Raw genomic sequence first — 24,663 nt, forward strand, 5'->3', positions numbered from 1 at the left:
GGAACAAGACAAGGATGTCCACTCTCACCACTATTATTCAACATAGTTTTGGAAGTCTTAGCCATGGCAATCAGAGAAGAAAAAGAAATAAAAGGAATACAAATTGGAAAAGAAGAAGTAAAAGTGTCACTGTTTGCAGATGACATGATACTATACGTAGAGAATCCTAAAGATGCCACCAGAGAACTACTAGAGCTAATCAGTGAATTCGGTAAAGTTGCAGGATACAAAATTAATTCACAGAAATCTCTTGCATTCCTATACACTAATGATGAAAAATCTGAAAGAGAAATTAAGGAAACACTCCCATTTACCATTGCAACAAAAAGAATAAAATACCTAGGAGTAAACCTACCTAGGGAGACAAATGACCTGTACTCAGAAAACTATAAGACACTGATGAAAGAAATTAAAGATGATACAAACAGATGGAGAGATATACCATGTTCTTGCATTGGAAGAATCAATATTGTGAAAATGACTATACTACCCAAAGCAACCTACAGATTCAATGCAATCCCTATCAAATTACCAATGGCATTTTTTACAGAATTAGAACAAAAAATCTTAAAATTTGTATGGAGACGCAAAAGACCCTGAATAACCCAAGTGGTCTTGAGGGAAAAAAACGGAGCTGGAGTAATCAGACTCCCTGACTTCAGACTATACTACAAAGCTACAGTAATCAAGACAATATGGTACTGGCACAAAAATAGAAATATAGATCAATGGAACAGGATAGAAAGCCCAGAGATAAACCCACGCACCTATGGTCAACTAATCTGTGACCAAGGAGGCAAGGATATACAATGGAGAAAAGACAGTCTCTTCAATAAGTGGTGCTGGGAAAACTGGACAGCTACATGTAAAAGAGTGAAATTAGAACACTCTCTAACACCATACACAAAAATAAACTCAAAATGGATTCGAGACCTAAATGTGAGGCCGGACACTACAAAACTCTTAGAGGAAAACATAGGCAGAACACTCTATGACATAAATCACAGCAAGATGTTTTTTGATCCACCTCCTAGAGTAATGGAAATAAAAACAAAAATAAACAAATGGGACCTATTTAAACTTAAAAGCTTTTGCACAGCAAAGGAAACTACAAACAAGACGAAAAGACAACCCTCAGAAAGGGAGAAAATATTTGCAAATGAATCAATGGACAAAGGATTAATCTCCAAAATATATAAGCAGCTCATGCAGCTCAATATTAAAGAAACAAGCAACCCAATCCAAAAATGGGCAGAAGACCTAAATAGACATTTCTCTAAAGAAGACATACAGATGGCCAAGAAGCACATGAAAAGCTGCTCAACATCACTAATTATTAGAGAAATGGAAATCAAAACTACAATGAGGTATCACCTCACATCAGTTAGAATGGGCATCATCAGAAAATCTACAAACAACAAATGCTGGAGAGGGTGTGGAGAAAAGGGAACCCTCTTGTGCTGTTGGTGGGAACGTAAATTGATACAGCCACTATGGAGAACAGTATGGAGGTTCCTTAAAAAACTAAAAATAGAATTACCATATGACCCAGCAATCCCACTACTGGACATATACCCTGAGAAAACCATAATTCAGAAAGACACATGCACCCCAATGTTCATTGCAGCACTATTTACAATAGCCAGAATATGGAAGCAACCTAAATGCCCATCGACAGATAAATGGATAAAGAAGATGTGGTACACATATACAATGGAATATTACTCAGCCTTAAAAAGGAGCGAAATTGGGTCATTTGTAGAGACGTGGATGGATTTAGAGACTGTCATAAAGAATGAAGTAAGTCAGAAAGAGAAAAACAAATATCATATATTAACGCATATATGTGGAACCTAGGAAAATGGTACAGATGAACCAGTTTGCAGGGCAGAAATTGAGACACAGATGTAGAGAACAAACGTATGGACACCAAGGAGAGAAAGTGGTGGGGGCTGGTGGTGGTGTGATGAATTGGGAGATTGGGATTGACATGTATACACTAATATGTATAAAATGGATAACTAATAAGAACCTGCTGTATAAAAAAATAAAGAAAATAAAATTCAAAAATTCAAAAAAAAGAAAAAAAAAGGGCTTTCACGAAGATCCAACCTTGTAGGGACAATGGTAGCAGTGGTGCTGGGTACTTTCTCTACACCAACCTCACAAGCTGCTATGCATTCCTGTTTCCGATCCTAACAGTCCAATGGGTAGTGCCATTGTTATCACCATTTTATGGATGATGAAATGGTGGAGACAGGATTTAAATCCAGATAGCTTGTCTTACTAAGCTCCTGTTCTTTCTGTCACATCCTCGTCTCTCTGTTCCATATAATCCTTAAAACCTCTTGCTTAAATCCTGAAGGATTATCATGGTATTTGGGGGCAACATTTGCAGCATTGGACAGCACTGCTCACCCAAAAGGCCATTCTCCTTTTGAGCTTTATGTTTTTCTCCTTGGGACTTCCATTTATTAGCTCTATGGGAGAGATATTAAGGATAGATTAGAGAGGGTAAGTAAAAAAAAGGGAACATTGAGGACATAAGGTAGACCGCTATGGACACTATCTCCACCATCTGGAGAGAAGGCTGTGTGTCTGGGGCAGACAGGAAATAAGCACAGGAAACTGTTCTATTTTCTCCTCCTAAATCTGAGTTTTCATTCTCTGATGTTGTGCATGTGGCAGTGTTAAAAGACTGGGGTGTTCTATTATCCAGTCAGCAGGGGGAGCAGTGAACTTGAAGTGACATCCAGTAGGGAGAGAAGGGCCATCCACTCAACACAGTGGTTTGTGAGTAAGTGTTCTTATCCTGCCTGGCATTAATAGATTCCATGAAAAAAACAAAATTGTTTCTGTTTTTTTTCCGTGCTGTTTATGGTTAATTATTCAGTGGACACCAACAGCAATGCTGCAGCAGAAAAATATTTACTTTAGCAGAAAAGTACATTTAGTGTTATGATTAGTAATAAAGTACATCTTTAAATATGTAGTGAATTGTAGTTTTAAAGATACCTTTCTAGAATCCGTTAGGATTGCTAATTCTGGCCAAGATTACTCTTACACCTTGGACTCAGAATAATAGCTCTGCTTGGGAGCAGCCAGATGAAGAGGAGACATTTTGGTTCTAAGAGGTGATTTGAGGGTCCCTGAAAAACATGTTCCTATTACTGTCCTTACAACCTCTAATAGTGCCCAGATTTTTAATCCCTTTTAGGTTAAAACTTCTTTTTTTCAAAAAAAAATATATAACTTACATATACATATTTTACCTAAAAGGAATAACTCATTAATTGATCTCCATTATTGACTTTGTTCTCATTTGAAGAGGTTCCGTGGACAGGTGCATTTTGATGTTGCAGAGTATAAGGCTGGGTCATAAAGCATGTGCGAAGACTTGTTAAAGCATAGGATAGAGGTCTATAGCAGGGAAGTGAAAGAATGAATGACAAACCTCTATTTTAATTTGGACCATTGTTGGTTCATTCTTTTGGGTCTTAGGATAGGAGAAGCAGCATGTTGAGTATGAGACCCAAGATGAGATATGAAAGTCTAGTTCAGAAAAGTTCAGGTTTAATGAAGTGAGTAGTACTTCTTTTGGTTATTGGTTTATAACATCTTTTTTGGCCATGTACCCCTTGGCTTAGCTGAAGAAAGTTGTGGACCCTTTTCCAATAAATATGCACACACACACAAAATTTAACACTCTATTTCAGGAGTTCACTGATGTTCTGTTCTCCCCTGGAGCCCACCATGAGTCCTTGTTTAGAGCAATAGTCTCTGAAATGAGGGTGGGTAGGTGATACATGCCAAGGTGTGTGCCAGATGATCCAATGGAGTGTGGAATTTTCTATTTGTATTTATTTTCTGTCTTTTAACATTTTTTTCTATGTAGGTTTTATATTGCACATAATATATTAGTATAACTGTACACATATAACATTTATACATAAATAGATTAACAAAATTAGTTGTAAGAGCTCACATTTTTACTGATAGGGAGGCACAACTCAAAATTGATAGACTACCAATTCAAGAATGGTGCTAGTTAAATTTAAATTCTAGTCTCTCCTCTCCCTAAACTGGAGGTCCAGGGATAGGAACTTAAATCAAGAGGAGATTACAAGTGACTGGAAGTTTTGGACCTAATGATGACAGGTAACATTTGCCTACACTTCATTAAGCACTTTCACATATGCCCCACTTAATCCTTCCAGTGGTTCTGTGAGATAGGCACAGTAGGTATGCTGATGGGAATCTCTGAGAGCAGGTATGTTAACCAAATTCTCAGAAAACTTAAGACTTTCCCAAGGGCCCATGGCTAGTCGGTGGTGGAGCTGGTGCGCATAACCTTGGCTGCCGACCACAAATTACATGCTCATTTCACTGAACTGCAGGGATAAGTCAATCATTATGGGCTGTCTGTGGCCCCCTTGTTGCAGTTACTGGTGCTCCCCCAGGCCACTGAGTTGTTGAATCCCTGGCTGATCCAGGCACAGGGATAGAAAACATACTTAGCTACTTGATCAGAGGGCCAGGAAGCTGAGCTAACAGTTCAGCATTAGCTCTCTCCTGTTGGTACTGTAACACCAACATATTTCAAAACAGATAGAGGGTTCTGGAAGGGTTTAGATACATCTATGTACAAAAAAGATTTACAATGGGTTATTAAATGGGAGTTTTGAGGCTGGCTTCATGGGAAGCGCCAACCACTGTTTCTCCCAAGTTTCCCCTGGTGCCACTGTCAAAGGCAAAGTACTTATCTAGATGGATTGTTGTTCCGACCCAAAATCACATTTCCAGCTTTTCTTATATATAATCCAATTTCTGAACTTCCTTTTCAGTGATATTAAGTAGAATAGCATAAAAAAAGTCTTTTGGCATTAAAGATAATAAATGTGTTCAGCATTGCTCAGGTGTCTTTGCTCTTTGCCAGTGCGTTAGCTGTATTGACTTTAGAATTTTAAATGACCAGACTTCATTTTTTTACCAGACTTCATTAATATCTCTTCCCCTCATCTTGGCTACCTAGCTCCTTCAACTCTCTCATGTGCAATCTTCTTCCCTCTCACACTAACACAAGTTAGAGGCGGCTGACCTTCACATGACCAAGGGTCGGGAGATGTCGTGAGGAGGTTCCCTTGAGTCTGGTGATTAGCCTCTGAAGAGGGGACCTGCTGTTCAAAGGTCAAGCCTTCAGTACATTGCCCAGGCCCTGGAAACACTAACAGTGGACCTCCTGTCTTGGTAAGTACCAGACTGTTCTAATATGTGGCTTCTGGAAAAGAAACATTTAGCCAGACAGAAGGCTAGAAGGTGATATGAGATCTCTGGCAAGAGCTGGCCAGCTCAATCCAAATATCACTGTTACTGCATGAGGCTAAGGTCAATTTCCTGGGATTCCATCTCATTAATTAATAGTGTCCTCTGCTATCCTCAGAGGACACTTCATTTAAAATTGTGTTCACACATTATTTTATTCTCTCTCTGCAATTGAACTGTGAGATCCCTGAGGATGCTGCTGCCTGGTATGGCTTTGTGCACCCCTCCCCAGTGTCCCCCAGAGTGGCTGGGACATGGTGAACGATGACTCTTAGGTTAGGATTTTCCTTCTCTTTCAGAAAGTGGGTGGGCGGGAGGGTGACCACCCTTCCCCTGGAGTTGGTCACTCCTCAACCAGGATTGTTTTCACTTGTGACTGCTTATTTCTTTTCATGATATTTTAAGAGTAAATTTGTTGTAAATGATAAAAGTAATATAACTACATTATAGCAGATTTGGATAATTTAGACATAAAAATTATTTCTATCACTACTACATAAATGTACCTACTCTTAGTATTTTTACATGCATTTAAAATATTTTTAATGACAGTGTGCTTGAATATTATATTTTAAAGATTGTAACATTCTATTACATTTTTTCTTTTGTTTAATTATCCTCATAAATGTTATTGAGATACAAAAATTTATTTCACTATTTTCCTATTATTATCTCTTAGATATATCATTATTTTTTCCTCATTAGTATTTATTAGATATTCTATCATTTATTTCCTTATTGTTATCTATCAGATATACCATTATTTAACTATTTTCCTATACTAGTCTCATAAGGATGATTAAATGATTATTAAGTGACTGCTTGCTTAGGAAATCTGCCTATTTGGATACAGTTTGACAAAAGTCATTACTAACATGTAGCATAGTTTTGGCTCATAGTTGGTACTCAGTAAATGTTGGTTTTCTTGCTTCTTCTCTTTCTCCCTTCCTTATACCAACTTTATCAACTTTATGGTTTGTTCTTGTACTGCGAGCCTGAGGGCATAGCGTATGCTTTATCCAGAGATTTCTAACTGGTTATTATGTAAGTTTGTCTTGGCTGTTTCAATTAGTAATTTGTGGGGAGTACTAGTACTCTGATCCCAGAGGTTCAGTTTTCTTTATGTTGCTTGGTTAGGTATATTGATTCGTTCTTGCCAGACATAAAATGTTAAAACTACAAAGGATTGTTGAAATCACCTTATCCAGTGGTTTCCCAATTGGTGCATGTCAGAATTTTTCGAGGTGCTTAAAAGAATACTGATTCCTTACTAAATCTTAGTTTGGTGGATGAGGATTGGGAGTCTGCATTTTAATAAGCATTCTAGTGTTCTGATTTAGGTGGTGGAAGGACCATAATTTGAAGTTACCATTTGGTTAGCAGACCTTGCTAACTTTTTAATTTTAGATTTTTATCATGTTCAGTCTTTTGCTTTAAAAACTAATTGAATCTCGAGATGACTTATAACAGGAGGCAAATATTACAATCACAATTATGTTCTGCAACAGGAAATAAGCTCTAAATGAATCTTAACATTTTACTTGACACATTACTATGTTTAAGTGTATTAAAGATGTCATTGAAAGGTGCAGGGGAGGAAAATGAACTTGATTTGGCAGGTAGGTGTTCATGGTACTATTATCCACAACTGTCTGTGCTGATTGACAGCACACACATTACCTCTTAACAGGCATTGTACTCAGTTGCATCAGATTTAAGTGTATGGCATTTTTACTGAATATTTGAAACTGTTTTAGTTAATAGTATTAATTGTGCATAGACCAACTTTCAGCCACTGTTTCAAAGTGCTTAATGGATAATGAACCAAAAAGTTCTATGGATCTCTACTTAGAATAAACTTAGATCAACAATTGCCACGTTGCTTAGGTATTATGTATTTTGAGTAGGGCAAATGTTTAACAGTTCAGAGAAGGAATCTTCCCCGTGTTATAGATAAACTGAAACTCAGAAAGGTAAAGCGCTCAAGGTCATTTAGCCAGAAGGAGCTGAGCCAGAATTGGAGCTCAGATCTCCAGGGTCCTTGTTCTCTGCTCTTTCTACCATACCAAACTGCCCTTTTTGCATAGTTCCTATCTAATGAGAAATACTCGGTCTAATGGCTGGTTAGAGATGCTATAATCCATATTTATACTGCAAAGAGCATTGAAGCAAGGAATTCTACTCAGTATTTTCTTTGGAAAACCAAACATGCTTTATTTCATTTTTTGCACAATTTATTTAAACATCTCACATATACAAAATAGGTACAATTTAATTTTTCTGCTTGTCCGAGAAACAAGGCTTCTTTGGAACCACGGGAGAGGATGAAAATGAGACTGGCAAAGAACAAATGCTGAATTTAAAGAAGAGGACAATGTTGGGCAAACGATCCACTTACTTTTATTCGGGAATAAGATGTAAAGTACTGATGTTAAATCAAATGAAAAAAAAATACACAATACAACTCAACACAGGAGTATTTCTTCTCAAATTCTCCTAGCACCATCAACATTCTTCAAGTATCTGAAATACTATTAGTTAGCACCTTTGTATTCTGAACACAAAACAGATACCTCAGCTCAACTCTGTCTAGGTCAGCACCTAATGGTGTGGATCACACTCACAGGAAAGTGTTTTGAGGTAGTTTACACCTTTGGAAGTTTGGGTTTTAAACTTCCCTCTGTGGAAGATATTCAAAAGCCACAAGTGGTGCAAATGTTCATGGTTTTTATTTTTCAATTTTTATTTTGGTTTTCTTACAAAGGTTGACATTTTCCACAACAAGTTTAAGAGTGTTGAAAAAAAAATTCCAAATCTTTTGGAGAGGGGGAAAGGGAAAGGGAATTAATTAAATCGTATTGCACAATGCTCTGATCAATCCTTCTTCTTCTCTTTTGCCCACAATTTAAGCAAGTAGATGTGCAGAAGAAATGGAAGGATTCAGCTTTCAGTTAAGAAAGAAGAAAAAGAAATGGCCAAGAGAGAAATTTTTCAGATTTCCTTTTTCTTTAATTTAGGTTGAGTTCATTTATTTGAAACAGACTGGGCCAATGTTCAATCTGATTTCTTGGTCAGCGCCACCGATGTCCAAAGGTGCGATATCAAGGATGGGCAGGCGAGATGGCTTATTTGTTTTATATTCAATGATTGTCTTTCTCCATTCATTTATCTTTTTCTGTTTAAAAAGAGAAGAAAAATATACATAAAGCAGCACTATTACGGAATCTAATCATCTTGTATATTATATAATTATATATTGCATACAATTGTATTATATAATATATAATTATATAGAACATATATTTATATATAATTATATATTAGATAATATTTATATATAATTATATGTTATATAATATTATATACTAGATATCATAATAACCACTTTTTGGCTCATGTCCTTCTGAAGATGTGTGTCTCAGATCAACAAGTTTATCTTTGAAACGGTAGCATCAGGGCTGTCTTTACAGGGAGAGGTTTCCTACCAGTCTAATTTTATAAAAAAAACATTCCAATGCATATTCCAAGTGGTTTATTTCTACATTATCTTTTCAGGATGTGTGTGGTAGGGTGGCTGTGCAGTACTACTATTAGTGAATTTAAATTTTCTTCAATTTATAGTATATTATAGAGAAAGCATAAAGAAAAATTAAATGTAGGCCATACTAATAAGTAAAATAAAATACATATAACTATAAATTACAGTTTGGGCCCTTTTAACCTCAAGTAATTTTAAGTTATGGGTATACATCGTCATTTAAGAAACTCATGTTAAAAGACAAATAACTAATACGTGGAACAGAGTATATATTTCAGTATTTCAGAAAATTTCAGAAGGCAAGATCTGATAAGAATATTCTGAATTTACCATCTGAATTTAAACAAATACATTTATGAAAGAAAAATCAAATAAGTTAGGTCTCTCATTCATCTGTTCATTTAATGGTCTATGCTCCACTATCCCACTTCCCAAATAAATGTTATTCCCATATTTCACTATTACTTACAGAGCAGCCATCTACAAGAACAGTGTAAGTGAATCTGCTGTTGCCCTCGGCAACAAGTTCAACATCATTGGATCCTTGCAGAATGACAGCCTTTTTCAGGTTGCCAGTCTCCTCATCCATGTATGCAATGCTGTTCTTGCAATGGTAGGTGATGTTTTGAGAGGCATGGTTGGCCAGCAGGCGCATGAAGGCAAGTTGGGTAGCCATTTCCTTGGTGGTTACTCCTTCAACATTATATTCAAACTACAGAGAATAAGATGGGCATTCCAGTTAAATGAAGAAGGACTCAGATACTGAGTCAAATTTAAAAAAACAGTCTGGTATAGAGAGGAAAAATGGACTCAGATCTGAACTTGTACTTTTAAAGGAAACTCAATTCACTTGTCTTTGAAATATAAGCTACCTAGAAGGAACATAAGAACTACCAGGCTGAGGCAAGTCATCTCAAAAAGGGACCTGTTTCAGATAAAGCCCAGATATATATATATACAAATACACACACACACACACACACACACACACACACACACACACACACACATATATGTGTTTCTTTTTTAAAATAAGAGAGCAAGGATATAGAGATTCAGACCCCTTTAGTTTTCTGTAATTCCCACCAATAAAGTTGATGAAAACTTTTAATTAGAAATTCAGAAAAGCTCATATCTTGAAAATACATGTGGCATGAGTACTGGACTACATGCTGGCCAGTACTCCTTCACACTGAATGACATTAGTCAGTTTCTCCAGTGATTATCAATTAAGTCACATTTGAATAATTACTTTTGAATTGTATGGATATGTCTAATCAATCCATCTTTAACGTGCAACCTAGGATATAACCAAACCCAAGAACACAGCAGGTTCTTTTAAAAAGCCCATTTTGGTAAAGGGCTAAAATGTAGATAATTAAAAAACAAATAATCCTAACAAGATATTATTTAGTAGGAGAAGGAATGTTTGTAGGATTCCTTACCTGGGTACCACCATTGATAGTTTCTCCTACCCAGACATGCTTCTTGGCCTTGGAACTTCTGTACCAGTTCTTGACTGGGATGTTTTCAGGCTGAGCCCGGATGCAGGTTTCGCCAGTAGAGAAATCACAGTATACTTTGATAGCATCCATAGTACATCCTTGGTTAGGGTCAATCCAGTAGTAACCTTTTAAAAAAAACAAGACCCAGATCATAAAACCTCTCATTGAGTGGCACATAGGTTCTAACAATTACTTGACAAAGATTCTGATTCCCATAAGTAACATTTTTGATTGTACTGTTATATTGTCTACTCCACCTTAACAGGAAGAGGGTGGCTATTTTCTAAATTAGACAGTTCCTCCTCTCCTCTCCATGAAAATCAAATCAGGGTACATATTACCATGAAAAGGGCAAAAACAGATATCAAGACAATCTTGAAAATGGGTGCTGGTTGGGAGAAGAAAATGTTTTATTAAGTGGGTATGATTTCACATAATGCAGTTTTTACCCAAATACCTTTTTACTCTAAATATCAGTGGGGACTGATTTTTGAAAAGCCTAACTTGTGAGAAGGGTCATTCTGGTTGGACATCTCAACCTACCACTGCTCCATTCTGGGTGGCTGAGTCTCAAGTCACGGCATGTGCGAGCTGGGTTCTTCTTAGAGCCTTCTGGAGTAAGAAGAGTCTCAATCTGGTTGTTGAGAGATTTCAGAGTAGCATCAACTTCATAATCCTTGGGTCTGAGAGACGGTGGAGAGCGAGGCTGGTCAGCCCTGTAGAAGTCTCCATCAAAACCGAAGTCATAACCACCACCACTTTGGCCAGGAGGGCCAGGAGGGCCAGGAGGACCAGGAGGGCCCTGCAAAGTGTAAATAAGAAAGAGGAGGCTTTGTATTTGGTTACAGTGAGAGAGAATGAGAGCAGGTTTTCCGTCGAGATTCACACAAAAGCATGTTCTAATAAGTAAAAAAGAATCAAGTTCATGTAAATAACAACTTGCTCCCAGGCATACTTGCAGGGATGGGCTTATAGAGCTCATTACATACAGACAATTTTTATATATTTTAGAAAACATACAGAAGTGGGGGATTACTTTAATGTGTTGTTATAATTGTCTTGGTTTAGTCTAAAGAAGATATTCCCTTAGGTCAGTGATGCCCTTTATTATTTCCCTAAATCATACTTACAGCAGGACCTTGGCTACCCTGAGAGCCACGAATGCCAGCAGGTCCGACTGCACCAGGATGTCCAGTGCGACCATCCTTGCCAGAAGGGCCAGAAGGACCAGCAGGACCCTAGGGAAGAAGGACACCAAGTCTGTGTGAGCCAGCGAAAACCCCACAAGGGAGAAGAGGTCTGGGGCTCACTGCCTGCCATAGGCTCCTTTCAGAGATAAACGTCTCTTAGTTGACCTACCCTAGGACCAGCAGGACCCACAGTGCCAGGAGCACCTTGATCGCCATGATGACCCTTTAAAGAGAGAATAGGAAAATCACACTTTCAGAACATGTGTCGATACATAGATTTCAAAAAACTGAATGGAAAACTTTAGTTTCAATGGACTCTGGATTGAGAAAATTGAAAATGTAAAATGGGGCTCTTTTCTTTCATTGTGTCTATTATATTCAATTATTTTTTTCTACAAGCCATTTCAGAAGTGCAATATTAGTCATTCCTCTAATTATATTTATTTTAAGTGGGGATGAAGGACATTGTTGCCAGGAGATTTTAATATATGTATATTTCTATCTCCCCTAACCCTCACCTTTTCATGTTGGGATGAAATAGCATTACCTCTGAGCTACGGAGTTAGAGAACGGGAAGTGAATATGATGTAGGACATTTTAGAACAATACCAGTGAAATTGTGAGGAAGTTCATTCTGAGTTGAAGGACTTTAAGATCTGTGTACATGCTGGATGTCCACATTGTACTTACAGCAAAACCAGGAAGACCCTGCAATCCATTGTGTCCCTTTAAGCCAGGAAGACCTCTGGGCCCCTTATCACCAGGCTCTCCCTTATCACCTCGAATACCTTGTGAGCCCTATAAAGAAAAAGAAGGACAGATAGGACATTTACCTTTAAAAGATGACACTCACTTCTCCACAAATATTGTTCAATCTGTTTACAAAGATAATTCAAGACATGCAAAGGTCTAAAAGCCATGTGGGTGCTACTCCCAACTCTTAACCTGCTTTATAGTTGAGCTGTCTGTAAAGTGGCTAAGCGTTGTGATAATTTAATACAAATAAGAATAGATTTGAAGTATAAGAGATTGAAAGGTATTTGTAGCAACTCTCCACATGGACTAAATTTAAAAATATATATAAAATCCAGTCTATGTGTTATTTATCTTCTTAATGGACAGTGTGGACTGATGCTCCCTAACTGCTGTACAGAAATTTTCACCATGTACGTACACTGGGACCTCTTGGACCAACAGCACCGGCCAGACCAGTGGGACCAGAAGGACCCTGTGAATTAGAAAAGAAAAACACAATTTATCAGCCAAGCCCAAGATCCTTCTCCCTAGGCCACCACAGTTCCCAAGTGTGGGGAGGTCAGAGGTAAAGCCTGCTGAGGATGACAGCATTAAGGGACTGGTGTTTCTAAACTTACAGATTCACCGCGGTTTCCATGTTTGCCAGTGGGACCCACAGGGCCTTGAGGACCAGGTGCACCCGCAGTACCAGTGGGACCAGCGTTACCAGGGTAGCCACGATCTCCCTGCCAAAGGCAGAAATGAAGCTTAGCATCAATCTGGCCTGTAGTTTAGTCCCTTTTAAGTTAGAGAACAACGATGAGGTGTACTGACCTTGTGTCCAGCTTGACCATCGCGGCCTGGGGGACCATCACTCCCAGGGTTGCCCTGTGAAGACACCATGCCAATTAAGGTGCTTAGGGAGGCTCTGTAGCCCACTGGCCCCTACAGTTCAGCTGTCTGCCTTCATTACTCCCAGTGCCCAATGGAGAACCCCCTTTCAGGCTGTTCAAAATAGGAACAAGAACTTGCCAACCTAGATTTTTATAGAATTGGGTTTTTTTTAATATTTTGGCCAACTTGAAGTATGCTACTTAAAGACTCATTCCCCAGCCCAAGTTATTTTTAGGATTGTCAATGGTGGGAGTGGTGAGTACATGTAGACCTCAGCTCAGGATACAAAGTTACACACAAGGAAGTACTGCTAGGTTATACTTTACAAACCAAATGTTGGACTCACATCACGACCAGCTTCACCAGGAGCACCATTGACGCCAGGATTACCCACAGCACCAGGGGGACCACGGGCCCCAGTTGGGCCTGAAATGCCGAGAGGGCCAGGTTCACCCTAAAGAGGCAGAGAAGACAACATTCCTCTCATTGGATTGAGTGCCACTCTCATTCTCCCAAAACAATGTTAGCCAGGGGATTCCAGTTTTAAGCGAGAAGGCAGATTGAAAGTGAGTGGGCCACATAATGGTAAGAAGTGTCATTAGTGTCATCTTTGCCCTCCTCCTACACACTTAGATGGTCAGCTTTATGTACTTTTGGAATGTTGCTCTGTACAAGGTGAGTCTAGTTTCATCTGATTTTCCAAATAAAATGAATTCATAAAGTTGAGAGAGTTTATGGAGATTAGATGGTTCCTAGTTGCTGTCATGTATTAGGTTTAATGGAATGATTCAGAACTTCTAGAGTTTCATTCTTCCTACAGGATAAATGATGCTAGCATTTCATACTGCAGAGGAGTAAATGCAATTAGAGCTTATATCGTTTTTAAGCATGTAAAAAGAACAAAAATTGTTCTGCATAATGTTAAGCTGTGTCTTTATAGCATGTGTCTAAGTAAGGTGGTATTAAAGCTTCTTAGATAAGTGACATGTGATCTGTATAAAGAAAATGCCATGAATAAAAAAATCTTAAGTGGAGTTATTCAGTGATCAATCTGTCACAGTTGAAGTGGCAGCTTTTAAATCTTTTCTTATGTTAATGAGAATAAGAATGGTGTCAAACACTCACCACAGATCCAGCAACACCTGGTAGACCACGTTCACCTCTAGAGCCTGGGAGACCCAGAAAACCAGGAGCACCAAGAAGACCTTGAGGACCTGGGGTGCCAGGAGATCCCTAAACAACAGTAAAAATACTGAGTATTACTGTAAGACCCTAGGAGATAACACAGGTTGGCTTGAGGCTTCTGAGAATGAGTTTATCCTCAGTTTAGAAAAAGGCTAATGACCTCCTATTAGTAGAACATATCTTTGGCTATCTTTTCTCTAGTGAAGACAATGAGTTTACATCTTGGCATGTTTATTTCTTTGTACCTGGTTCCTCCTTGAGACCAATGGAACAACATTTAAAAATATGTGGTTGTGATTAATGAAGCCATCTTGGAGTGAGGGAATAGAGTTCTTATAGAATTTATGCTGGGAAGCAAATTTTGACCTTGGCCTCTAACTGCACCAGGTCTAGTAAAGTCACATTTCAGAGTACCAATAATACTGCACATTGCATGTTTAAAAAATTGGTAGCTTACTTATATTGATTAATTTACAGTAGAGTGACCACAGCAATGGGATGCTGTTCTAATCCCAGTACCAGTGAGGTACCCTCACAACAGCTTAAAGGGCTGTATTGATAAAACAGTGAGTTCCCTCACTTATTGTCATCTCCATCTAGTGCCTTCTGAGCATCTGCTGAAGCCATGACACCTCAATATCTGTTGGATAGATTTCCTGGTTCACCTGAGCTCTACTTGAGAGCCCGCAATACTCATCAACAAATATATGCCACCTGAAGATTTGTATAAGGGATTTATATTAATTCAACACAAGGTATTAAGAAAGAGGAGTTTGAAATAACTTACAGCAGTACCAGGCTCTCCAGAGGGACCCTTCTCACCAGCAAAGCCAGGAGGGCCAGAAGCACCTGTTTCTCCAGTTCGACCAACTGGACCTTGGTCACCACGAGGCCCACGAAGTCCTTCTTTACCAGCAGGACCAGTGGGACCAGGGGGGCCAGTGATACCCTGTGAGCAAATACATGAGGTCATTTACTTTCTGTTAATCATCACGGAATGGGAGAGAGAAGCTGAGGTTCTAAATATTAAGATGCAAACAACTTGAAGCAACAAAAATAATATCCTGGTCATTTTGGAGAAATGTTTAGAAGTTTTAACAATCTTTCTTGTAGAAAGAAGCAACTTTCCTCTTCCTCTCCTGGGGCTGTAATAAAGTGAACAACCGAGGCAGAAGCTATGGCAAGTGTCTGTGAGGAAAAGCAGTGCTGTGCCACCAGCCACCTGGCGTACTGGAATCAGCACTATGTCGAGTTATAAGAGCTAGCTGTAAATGAATGGGAGTTTGGGTTTTGGAGGACTCTGCTTGTTTCTTTTTGAAGAAAGCCAATACAGGCATTTTGCTCATAATTGAGGAATCACATATGCTCTCAACTAGGTTTAATTAAATGCCTACAGGGAATGAAGATTTTTCTGTTACGAACCTGTGAAAGGATTCCAAGAAATCAACATCTTCGCTATTTTTTTCCCCTGAAACCTTAACCAGAAGACTTAATCCTTTGTAATTAATTAAATTCTCTTGAGTCCTGACAGGAGAGTCTGAATCAGAATTAAATTAGAGGCCAAACCACCTTTAAATTCAGGAATAATTATACTTTAACAACGGAGGCAGAATGTTGGCCATAAAGGGTAATTAGATATAGAAATATCTGATATGTGACTAAAACTGTTCTGTTTTTTATTTTTAACAAAGAGACCATGCCCCTAAAAGGGGACAAGGGGACTTATGTTCACATGAATAAAAGCCTCTTAAACTGATATTTCTAATATAATTTCTGATGATTTTGCCTTAATGATTCAGAAAAACTGATTTCAGATTAGGAAAGTAATAGCAAAATATTAGTAGCATGTTTTTCATAGGGAGTTTCTTACCAGTTTCCTACTAGAGGCTAGGGATTTTGGCTAGAGTAAATAAATGAAGACACATTTTGAAGTGATTTACTTACAGAAGGTCCAGGAGGACCAGTCCGTCCAGCAGCACCAGGGAAACCAGTAACACCCTAAGAACCAAGCACATTAAAATTCCACAGTCAGCACCAACTCCAGGAATTTGGGTAAGATGGAAATTTCTCCCTTGGAAAATCCTCAGTACATGTGACCAAGGATGGACCAAAGAGTAGGCAGTGACAGCCTCAGGTAGGGTATTATTTAACCAGGACCCTGAAGACCCTCCATCTCTACACATCTTCCTGACCAGCATGCCCCCAGTTGCAATGCCTATATTTTGCATTAAGGCTCTGATAGTTCTTTTCTGAAATGCTAACATATTGCCTGATGGTTGTAAAAGCAAGAAGACAAGACACTATACTATTACTATATATGATCTGTATATATTAATAACTCTTAACCACCTGGCTGGGTGCTAAGGGAATGGACAGTGAGTAAGTAATTTTGTTTACAGAAGAAGGTATAATAAAAGACCAAGGGTATTAATTGCTGTCCAGTGAGAGGAGGAAGAAGTCAGTGGAGTTGATTCCTGGGGAGCTTTGGGTCTCTAGGAAGTCAGTGTGATAGCACTGGACACCAAGGGAAGGGACCTAATCAGGCAGAAGAAGGGGGGCATCAACAAAAGGATAAAAGGTACCAAAGAAATATTTTACCCATTTCACAATTAAACTACTTGGGGTTAACTTTGGTTATCACTACCTCAAGTGAAGTGGTAGCAACATACAGTGCACTGAGTTCCAGCTGGGATTAAGTTAACGTTCCATGAATCTGATCTTAACTTCATTATCAGAATTTCTTTAAATAGTTAGCTTGACTCTCAAGACTCTCATTATAGTCCAAATTACCAAAAATTTCCAAACTTTCAAGTTGTCCCTAATAGATTCTGAAGAAAGAAAAATTATCAGAATACACTGTAAATACTCACAGGGGGGCCTCCATCACCACGACTTCCAGCAGGACCAGGGGGACCATTTGGACCCTAAATGGAAACAAAAAAAGATGGTCAAATCAGAAAACAATCTTTATAAATGTTACTCTTTTCTTCAAATGGATCATTCCCATGTCTATTAGAATCAGATCTAGAAATGTAAAACGATTATCTGTGTTATATAAAATAAATGTCCTTACTTCAGTATTACCACCTTTATGGGTAATCAAAGAAGTGAGATAAAACAATATTTATGAAACTATTATAATGTGTAAAGTGGTATGCAAATGTTAACTCTTATTTTAAAATTGTCTTCTATCTGATATGTTCCCTGATGTATAGCAGGCACTTGATTGATTTATGTTGAGTTATAAGATTTCATGGGTGACTGCAGAGGCTGTGTTGACCATCAGTGAATTCAACTTACAGCTGGGCCAGCAGCTCCAACGGGGCCTGTGGGACCAGCAGGGCCATTTTCACCCTTGGGTCCTTTGGTTCCTCTCTCTCCTTTAGCACCAGGTTGACCAGCAGCACCCTGTTGGAAAGGAACAGTTACAGTTCAGGTGTTCCAACTTACTCTACTTGCTAACTTGGAGTGTTTTCAGATTAACCTTCGTTACATGATACTCACAGCAGGACCAGCAAATCCATTGGGGCCAGCGGGACCGACCTCACCACGCTCACCCTAGGTGGGAAAAGGGATTTTAAAAATGTCTTAGCAATCTTCGATTCCTCAGTGTCTAGAAGTTATGAGTGTCTAAAACGACCCAGGTGTTTACTTACAGGCACACCACGAGGACCAGCAGGACCAGCGGAACCGGCAGGGCCAGCTTCACCCTATAAGGGGGCCAAACATGAGTGTGTCAGTGTTCCTCACACAAATGCTCCACGAGGTTAGGAGGGAGAGGGAACAGGCGTAGACAGTGGGCTCTTGTCAGAGTTTGCAATTGCATCCAAAGAGATAACTAATTCACATCTCACAGAGAAAAGTGAAATGGATTCTTACTCTGCATAATATTGTATTAATTTTGGAGGGTGAAGTGGTATTGGTTATACACTTGCCAAAAACACTATAAATCAGTGCCCACAATACCAGGAGGAGGACATTTTAATTTTTAGATGGACACAGGGCTGATCTATTTGCTGCAATTTGTGCAATACAATAAATAAGGTCTATTTTAAGTGGACTGTTCGATGTGAAATAGGCACACTTATGTATTTTATTGATTTTTTTTTTTTTTTTTTTTTTTTTTACAATGAAGGCTTCAAGAAGGCTCAGTGCATTAGGATATTGTTAATGGGCAACCCCGAAAGACTTTAAAACAAATGATAGGGATTGAAGTATAGATCAGATACCTGGCACGTGTATAGGAAGGGAAAGAGAACTTTAAACACACAGCGTTTGTTTCTTGCTGCCCCATACTAATGGATAAGTTTTTAAATAAATGGGCTTTATACCAAGCCATACAAATGAATTGCCAGGGCCCTTTGGGGCCAGGGTGGCAGGGAATTTTAGATACCGCCATTGGCTCAGAGAGCTGCAACTCAGTGAAAGTGCATGCTTACCCGGTCCCCATTGGCTCCAGCAGGACCAGGGGCACCTACAGCACCAGGAGCACCCTAGTACCAGAAAGAAGAGAAGTCTTGTTAATAACGCCCCCATACCGTCAAAAGTGCCCCTTGCTGTTTCCCCTTGCCGTGCTTGTACAGTGACTGAACACTTCTACTGGACACTCTGGGTGGACATCAAGAAAGCCTTTGAAGCATTTCAGTTCTAGTTATCAAGACTATTAGAAGGCACTCTCAGGAGGACAGTACCCTCGTGGTGAAGGTTATGGAACTAGTCACGGGCAGGTTAGGAACTGGGGAGATCTGAGGTCTCTGCTCTTGTAAAATTCCCTGGACAGTAGCAAATGACTAGCCTTGCTAAGAACTGTGAGGACTGTGTGAGTCAGAGAAAGGATATGATGAATGTGCCACAGGGAGTTATCAGCCCTGAGGGAGAGGTGAGAAGAGCCCAAGTGGCTTATGGCCTGGAAGAGCCATGATATCAACACTCTAGGTAGGATTATTATACCTTTATGGGATTATCATTGGCATCTCCAAGGCATTAACAGTTAATCTTTGGGGCTGCTCTTTGAGTGATAAATTCTTAGGGTATACATTTGAATAAATAGGACCTTATTAGAGGTTCTGGCTTCCTAAAATGTAAGAATTATTGTTTTTTCTAAAGCCCTATGCTAACTTAAACAATCATTTAATGTTCTATTAAACCTAGAGATTTTGGATTGTAGTTTGTACTTGGTATAGTTAACACTAAGGAAGGTAGAAAATTCAGGCTATGATTTTCAAGGGGATAAGTCCTCATTTGAATTTTTCTTTTGGAACATGTAAAATGATATTATTAGTCATAGATCCAGGAAGGAATGGAATACTCTTTTACAAAACTTGAAGCCCTCTTTTGTCAGTTCAGTTTTGGAAAGCTTCTCAACTCAAATTGAGTGAAATGTAAAACAAAACAAAACAGAACAAAACAATCTGAGCACCAACAGAATTCTACTCACACGAGCACCATCTCTGCCGTGGCTACCAGCATCACCTCTGAGACCAGTTTCACCCTGAAGGTAAAAAGCAAGAGCAACTTTTTGTCTTCCGGCCAAATTTTTGAATCAAAATTAATCTGCAGTTTTTTTTTTTTTTTTTTTTACAGAAGATGCTATAATACTTTTATTCATTTAAGATCTTTAGTAATGTTTTGATTCCCTACCATTCTATAAAATATTGAATGAGGAAAAAAATAAGGAAAAAATAATTCAAGGCCCTTTCCAGATTAGTGTTAAATATTCTTTTCTAATTTCCATACACCCTCCTGAAGCGTAATCAAGCAAGGTACAAATTCATGTGGACAGAATTATAAGGCAACATCACAATGGGCTTCAGTGCCTGATCACTCTTATGGCATAACTAATGCAGCAGCACGGTTGACAGCTGTTCAATATAGCTTCTTCCCATTAATTAGGGCAGGCTGAGGCATTATTGTTAGTGGCATTAAAATGAGCCTCATGTATTACTCAACACCATCTGTTTGCGTGAAATTCCATGGTAGCAAGGAATTCTGCCAGATTAGTGAGTTTAGAAATGCGTAGGTGCTAGGTGGCAGAGGGACATGTATATAGATAGATATCAAAATGCTACCAGACCACCTGCCAAGAACTGTAAAAAAAAAAAAAAAAAAAAAAAAGGTTGACCTTGCACAGCCTTCTTTTTGAGAGTTCATCAACAATATGTATTGAGGTCAAACAGTGAGAGGCTACCTTTTCTCCCTTGCCTCCAGGTATGCCAGCAGCACCCCTTTCTCCCGGGAGTCCACTAGGACCAGATGGACCAGCAGTGCCTGGGGCACCAACCACACCAGGTTCGCCCTTGAATCAAACACACGTGAAATCAGTTATTTCTGTGGTACAAGAAGAAAATGAAGAGCCAAACTCTTGAAGCATTCCAATTTAAACATTTCATGGATAGCATGCTCGCCTGCTTAGAGACACAAAGGAGGCCTACTGAAAGGAGGGAGAATATAACCGAGGAAGACGCTGTTAATGACACGGTGACTAAAGAGAAGAGGGTAGTAGGATGGGTGCCTGTGATTTTTCTGTGACCTGCTCCCGGTCCTCTTAAGGAAGTCAGGCATGGGAGAGAAGAGGGTACGACAATGGAAGGCACAGAGTGAAAAATGCCCACAAACGTTTTTCAAGGTTAAGTCTCTTAGCTCAGACAGGAAATGTGGAAACAGACCTCATCAACTGGGGAGATGTTTACATTCTAATCTTAAAGAGTGTGGACTATAGCTTCCATTTTTCTATAAAACCTTACAATTCCACATACTTAAAACCTGTTGACTCGCTCCTGAGATAAAACCCTTTGAAAGTACTTTCTCACAGAACCAATATTTCCTTTCTTACTTCCTCTCTCCCACTTACCTTATTTTTATTTTTTCCAATATCCTTCCATATACCATAACAGCCTTTTATAGCAAATCTTTACCCCTTAAAGGTAAGAATCAGAAGTAATATAAGTTACCTTCTCTTTATTGTGGTTGAAGTAATCTGTTTTTCAGAAATGTGTAATTCCATCTATTTTAAGATCTAAACCACAGATTCTATTTTGAAACACAAGTTTTCAGGCTTATGTTTTTGGGATGAATGTATTGTCCAGTTAATTTTTATCATCATAAAATTCTCTTACTATTAAAATTTAGATTACTTTTTGAAATTTTACTTTATGAAGTAGGATGTTGGGAAGGTAAAAAGTTCATTCTCTAAAAATAGTGTCCAAATGTATACGATGTTTCTAGATTAAGACAAAAGTATAAATAGTGTGATGAGAAAAGAGTGAAAACCCATACTAATTCATTTTTGTGTGTAGAACACTGGGGTTTTGCCTCTTTTGGAATAATTCAGGTCTGTTGGAATCAGATTATTATTTACTGAGGTGGAAATCATCACAGAACTAGAAATAAATTAAAAAAAAAATCTGAGAAACAATTCATTTACTACTGTAAAGGATTTACTTATTCTAGAGCACACTAGGCCAAACCGGCAATATGTAACAAAGTTTTACCTTGTTTCCATCAGGCCCTGCAGGTCCAGAAGGACCTCGGTTTCCAATAGGCCCAGCAGGCCCAGCAGCACCACTTTCACCTGGGGGACCACGCTCCCCCTGTGAAAAGGGGATTAGAAGAAGTGTTACACTGTTCATCATTTTCAGAGATACCATTTTACACATTAGAGTTCACACGTGTTTAGCTTTTGAATCCTAGTTCTGCCATTTACTAGCAAATTATAGTGATTTTTCCCTTAATTTCTCTACTAGTAAAATGAAGGGATGGGATGAGATAATCTCTAAGGTCTCATTCAGCTCTAATGTTCTATGGCTACAACTCCAAAATTTGTTGCTTTTGGAGTATAATATTCAACTTTTGGAATTCATTTCCTTTTTTTGTGATAGGTCCGTAGGTAAAAATAGATGCCAGTTATGCACAGTAGCGTCATTTTAAGTGAATAGCAATGCCAGATGTAAATAAGATTAGATATTTCATATCTATGCTCTCTTTATACAATTGCATGCAATAGTGATGTAACAGCTATAATATAGTTAACAGAGAATATACGTATGAAAATGTATGTATGTGTGTCTATCTTTCTATCTATCTAAATATTTCCCAATTTGCATGTAAATATCGCTACAACATAGTATTCTATGGTCCAGAATATTTAAGTAAGTTCACATTGCAACTGTTTCAAAGGCCCTTGTTATAATCTGGTTCTATGATACTATGGTTCTATGACAGTAAATTTGTTTGGGCATCCTAGTTATATGGTAACTAGCCACAAAACAAGATACTTTAGGGGCCAACTAATCTTTCCAGTTATTCTAATGACCACAGACAAACGACATCAATTTATTTAATATTTAAAATAAATGTAGGCTCATGATTTCAGCTTTTAGACTTTGAACACCAACACACGTTACAAAATTTGATTTTAAATCTTAGTAAGATACTACTTTTCCTTAGCTCAGGTCGAGCCACTGTCATAAATATATCATACTTGTTTGTATAAATCACTGAATATAATACATATATAAGTTCATTTATGTTTCTTATAATCCTGTGGTTTTTGAATAAGAAATATGAGCAATTACATAAAAAGTCTACTATCAATTTAGAAATTGAATGTTCTCTGCAGATTATGTTTGACTACAGAAGAGTGTCAGGAATTTGCTGTTAACAAAGGTCATCAGTAGTTTTTAGGAGAAGGCACTATTTGTTTTAAAAACATTGCGAGAAGTTTATGAAAGTTAAGTAACACTTACTCTTGGACCAGCAGGACCAGGGAGACCAAATTCACCAGGGATACCCTAGGCAAAACATGAGAATAAATAAAGTGTGAAACTTATGTATGTTCTCTAAATCCACTTATGTTTATGATATTTAGAAAAGTTTTGAGAGTGAAATAAAGCCAGATAGGCTCTACCTACGTGAGTGTATAAGTACACAGGCTATTAGGAACAAGAGAGCTTTCAGTGGTGTACGGAAAGATTTAAAAAAAGTGAGAATTCCACTGATATTAAATATATATCTATCCTAGAACCTGGTATCAGAAAATTTTAGTCTCTCATTATTTGGTTTATTGCTTTTTAAAAAGTGACAAAAGACTATCTCCTTTGATAATATAATAAATAATGATGATGAACAATATCAGACATTGCCTATTTTTAGTTATATAACAGACTGCTTTCTTAATAGAAATGATCATATTCTGCATATTACCTAGTTAATTGTATACCCAAGTGTATCTCCTTTATTACTGACCAGCTGTCTCCTTAATGTGCCCCACTGTTGACAAAGGAGAGCAGGCCACAGAATGTAACTGAATTGAGGCACATTCATCACAATTACAGATAAAATGACTCAGAACTCATGCCCTGATTGTGAATAGCAGTGTCATGTCTGAATGCCAAGAAAAACATTAAAAGCAATTTTTCAGGGTCTAGTTTGATAGAAAATCAGTGCATTTATTTTTTTTTTACTATGGAGAGGGAAATAATTTGTATTTTAACATTACCAAGAACAATACAAAAAGTAAGGCTATTAAATGGAATGTTCATGATATTGTACTTCCATAATGTGATGTTTCATTCAATCCTTAAAACAAAGTAATTTGAATGAAAATGAGTAACTTGGCTCATTCTCTCCATCAGTACCAACATATGTAGAACACTATCATTAACATATGAAATATGAAGTTTCCTTTTGCATATTATAATTGCACTGCAGTAGGGTATTAAACAGAGGGAAAGTCCCAAGTTTAGGCGAATTTACTATCACTTGTTTTACTCACCCTTTCTCCTGCTTTGCCAGCTTCACCAGCTGTACCTGAAGGGCCAGGCAGACCCTAGATGAAAAAAAGACAAACCTCAATGTTTATGGCTATATTTGGGGGATTTTCTAATAATTGGTTTTTTGGGGAACTATCTAATATCAACATGATCACTAACTATCATGTGTTATTAAAGGATTACAGAAAAGTTTGCCTTGAAAAAAATGTACGCTTCTTTGCTTCAGTTCTGAAACCGTGTTCTGTGTGGCGGGGAGAGTGTTATAGCGATTTACAGCTGGAGAGTCTGACCAAAAGCAGGAGTCTGTATGTTTCAGCTGACTTACCTGGAAACCTGGAGGACCAGCGGGACCCTGTTCACCTTTTCCACCTGAGACACCCTGAAAGTGATAGGAAAGATTATATACATAGAGATATATGCCACCATTGCTATCTAGCTACATAACTTTTAGACTGGAAAAAAAAAAGATGGCCATTTTTGTGGGACTAGATTCATTTTAGTGCAAAATAGAGCAAGAGTGAGAG

At 38.2% G+C, this 24,663-nt stretch overlaps 1 protein-coding gene and 1 pseudogene across 2 annotated transcripts in view; one reads left to right on the forward strand and one right to left on the reverse strand.

The window, feature by feature from the left end:
• Window positions 1-8,294, forward strand: part of LOC309665540 (large ribosomal subunit protein mL51 pseudogene) — a 47,946-nt pseudogene extending 39,652 nt beyond the window's left edge. Inside the window, exon 2 of the transcript XR_014268468.1 lies at window positions 5,084-8,294. The product of XR_014268468.1 is annotated as a large ribosomal subunit protein mL51 pseudogene (transcript). The remainder of the gene's footprint in view (window positions 1-5,083) is intronic.
• The window catches only part of COL1A2 (collagen type I alpha 2 chain), a 35,333-nt gene continuing 18,702 nt past the window's right edge, over window positions 8,033-24,663 (reverse strand). Inside the window, exons 28-52 of the mRNA XM_082472202.1 lie at window positions 24,465-24,518; window positions 24,142-24,195; window positions 23,114-23,158; window positions 21,860-21,958; window positions 20,557-20,664; window positions 19,807-19,860; window positions 18,809-18,862; window positions 18,026-18,079; window positions 17,874-17,927; window positions 17,670-17,777; window positions 17,240-17,293; window positions 16,314-16,367; window positions 15,157-15,318; window positions 14,310-14,417; window positions 13,531-13,638; window positions 13,125-13,178; window positions 12,929-13,036; window positions 12,730-12,783; window positions 12,246-12,353; window positions 11,725-11,778; window positions 11,496-11,603; window positions 10,909-11,167; window positions 10,306-10,490; window positions 9,330-9,572; window positions 8,033-8,497 (exon numbers count right to left, since the gene is read on the reverse strand). Coding sequence (XP_082328328.1) covers window positions 8,351-8,497; window positions 9,330-9,572; window positions 10,306-10,490; window positions 10,909-11,167; window positions 11,496-11,603; window positions 11,725-11,778; window positions 12,246-12,353; window positions 12,730-12,783; window positions 12,929-13,036; window positions 13,125-13,178; window positions 13,531-13,638; window positions 14,310-14,417; window positions 15,157-15,318; window positions 16,314-16,367; window positions 17,240-17,293; window positions 17,670-17,777; window positions 17,874-17,927; window positions 18,026-18,079; window positions 18,809-18,862; window positions 19,807-19,860; window positions 20,557-20,664; window positions 21,860-21,958; window positions 23,114-23,158; window positions 24,142-24,195; window positions 24,465-24,518 — 2,490 coding nt within the window. The 3' untranslated portion in view covers window positions 8,033-8,350. The remainder of the gene's footprint in view (window positions 8,498-9,329; window positions 9,573-10,305; window positions 10,491-10,908; window positions 11,168-11,495; window positions 11,604-11,724; window positions 11,779-12,245; window positions 12,354-12,729; window positions 12,784-12,928; window positions 13,037-13,124; window positions 13,179-13,530; window positions 13,639-14,309; window positions 14,418-15,156; window positions 15,319-16,313; window positions 16,368-17,239; window positions 17,294-17,669; window positions 17,778-17,873; window positions 17,928-18,025; window positions 18,080-18,808; window positions 18,863-19,806; window positions 19,861-20,556; window positions 20,665-21,859; window positions 21,959-23,113; window positions 23,159-24,141; window positions 24,196-24,464; window positions 24,519-24,663) is intronic.

The sequence above is a fragment of the Balaenoptera physalus genome, assembly GCF_965194825.1.
Source record: "Balaenoptera physalus genome assembly, chromosome: 8".
Lineage (NCBI taxonomy): Eukaryota > Metazoa > Chordata > Mammalia > Artiodactyla > Balaenopteridae > Balaenoptera > Balaenoptera physalus.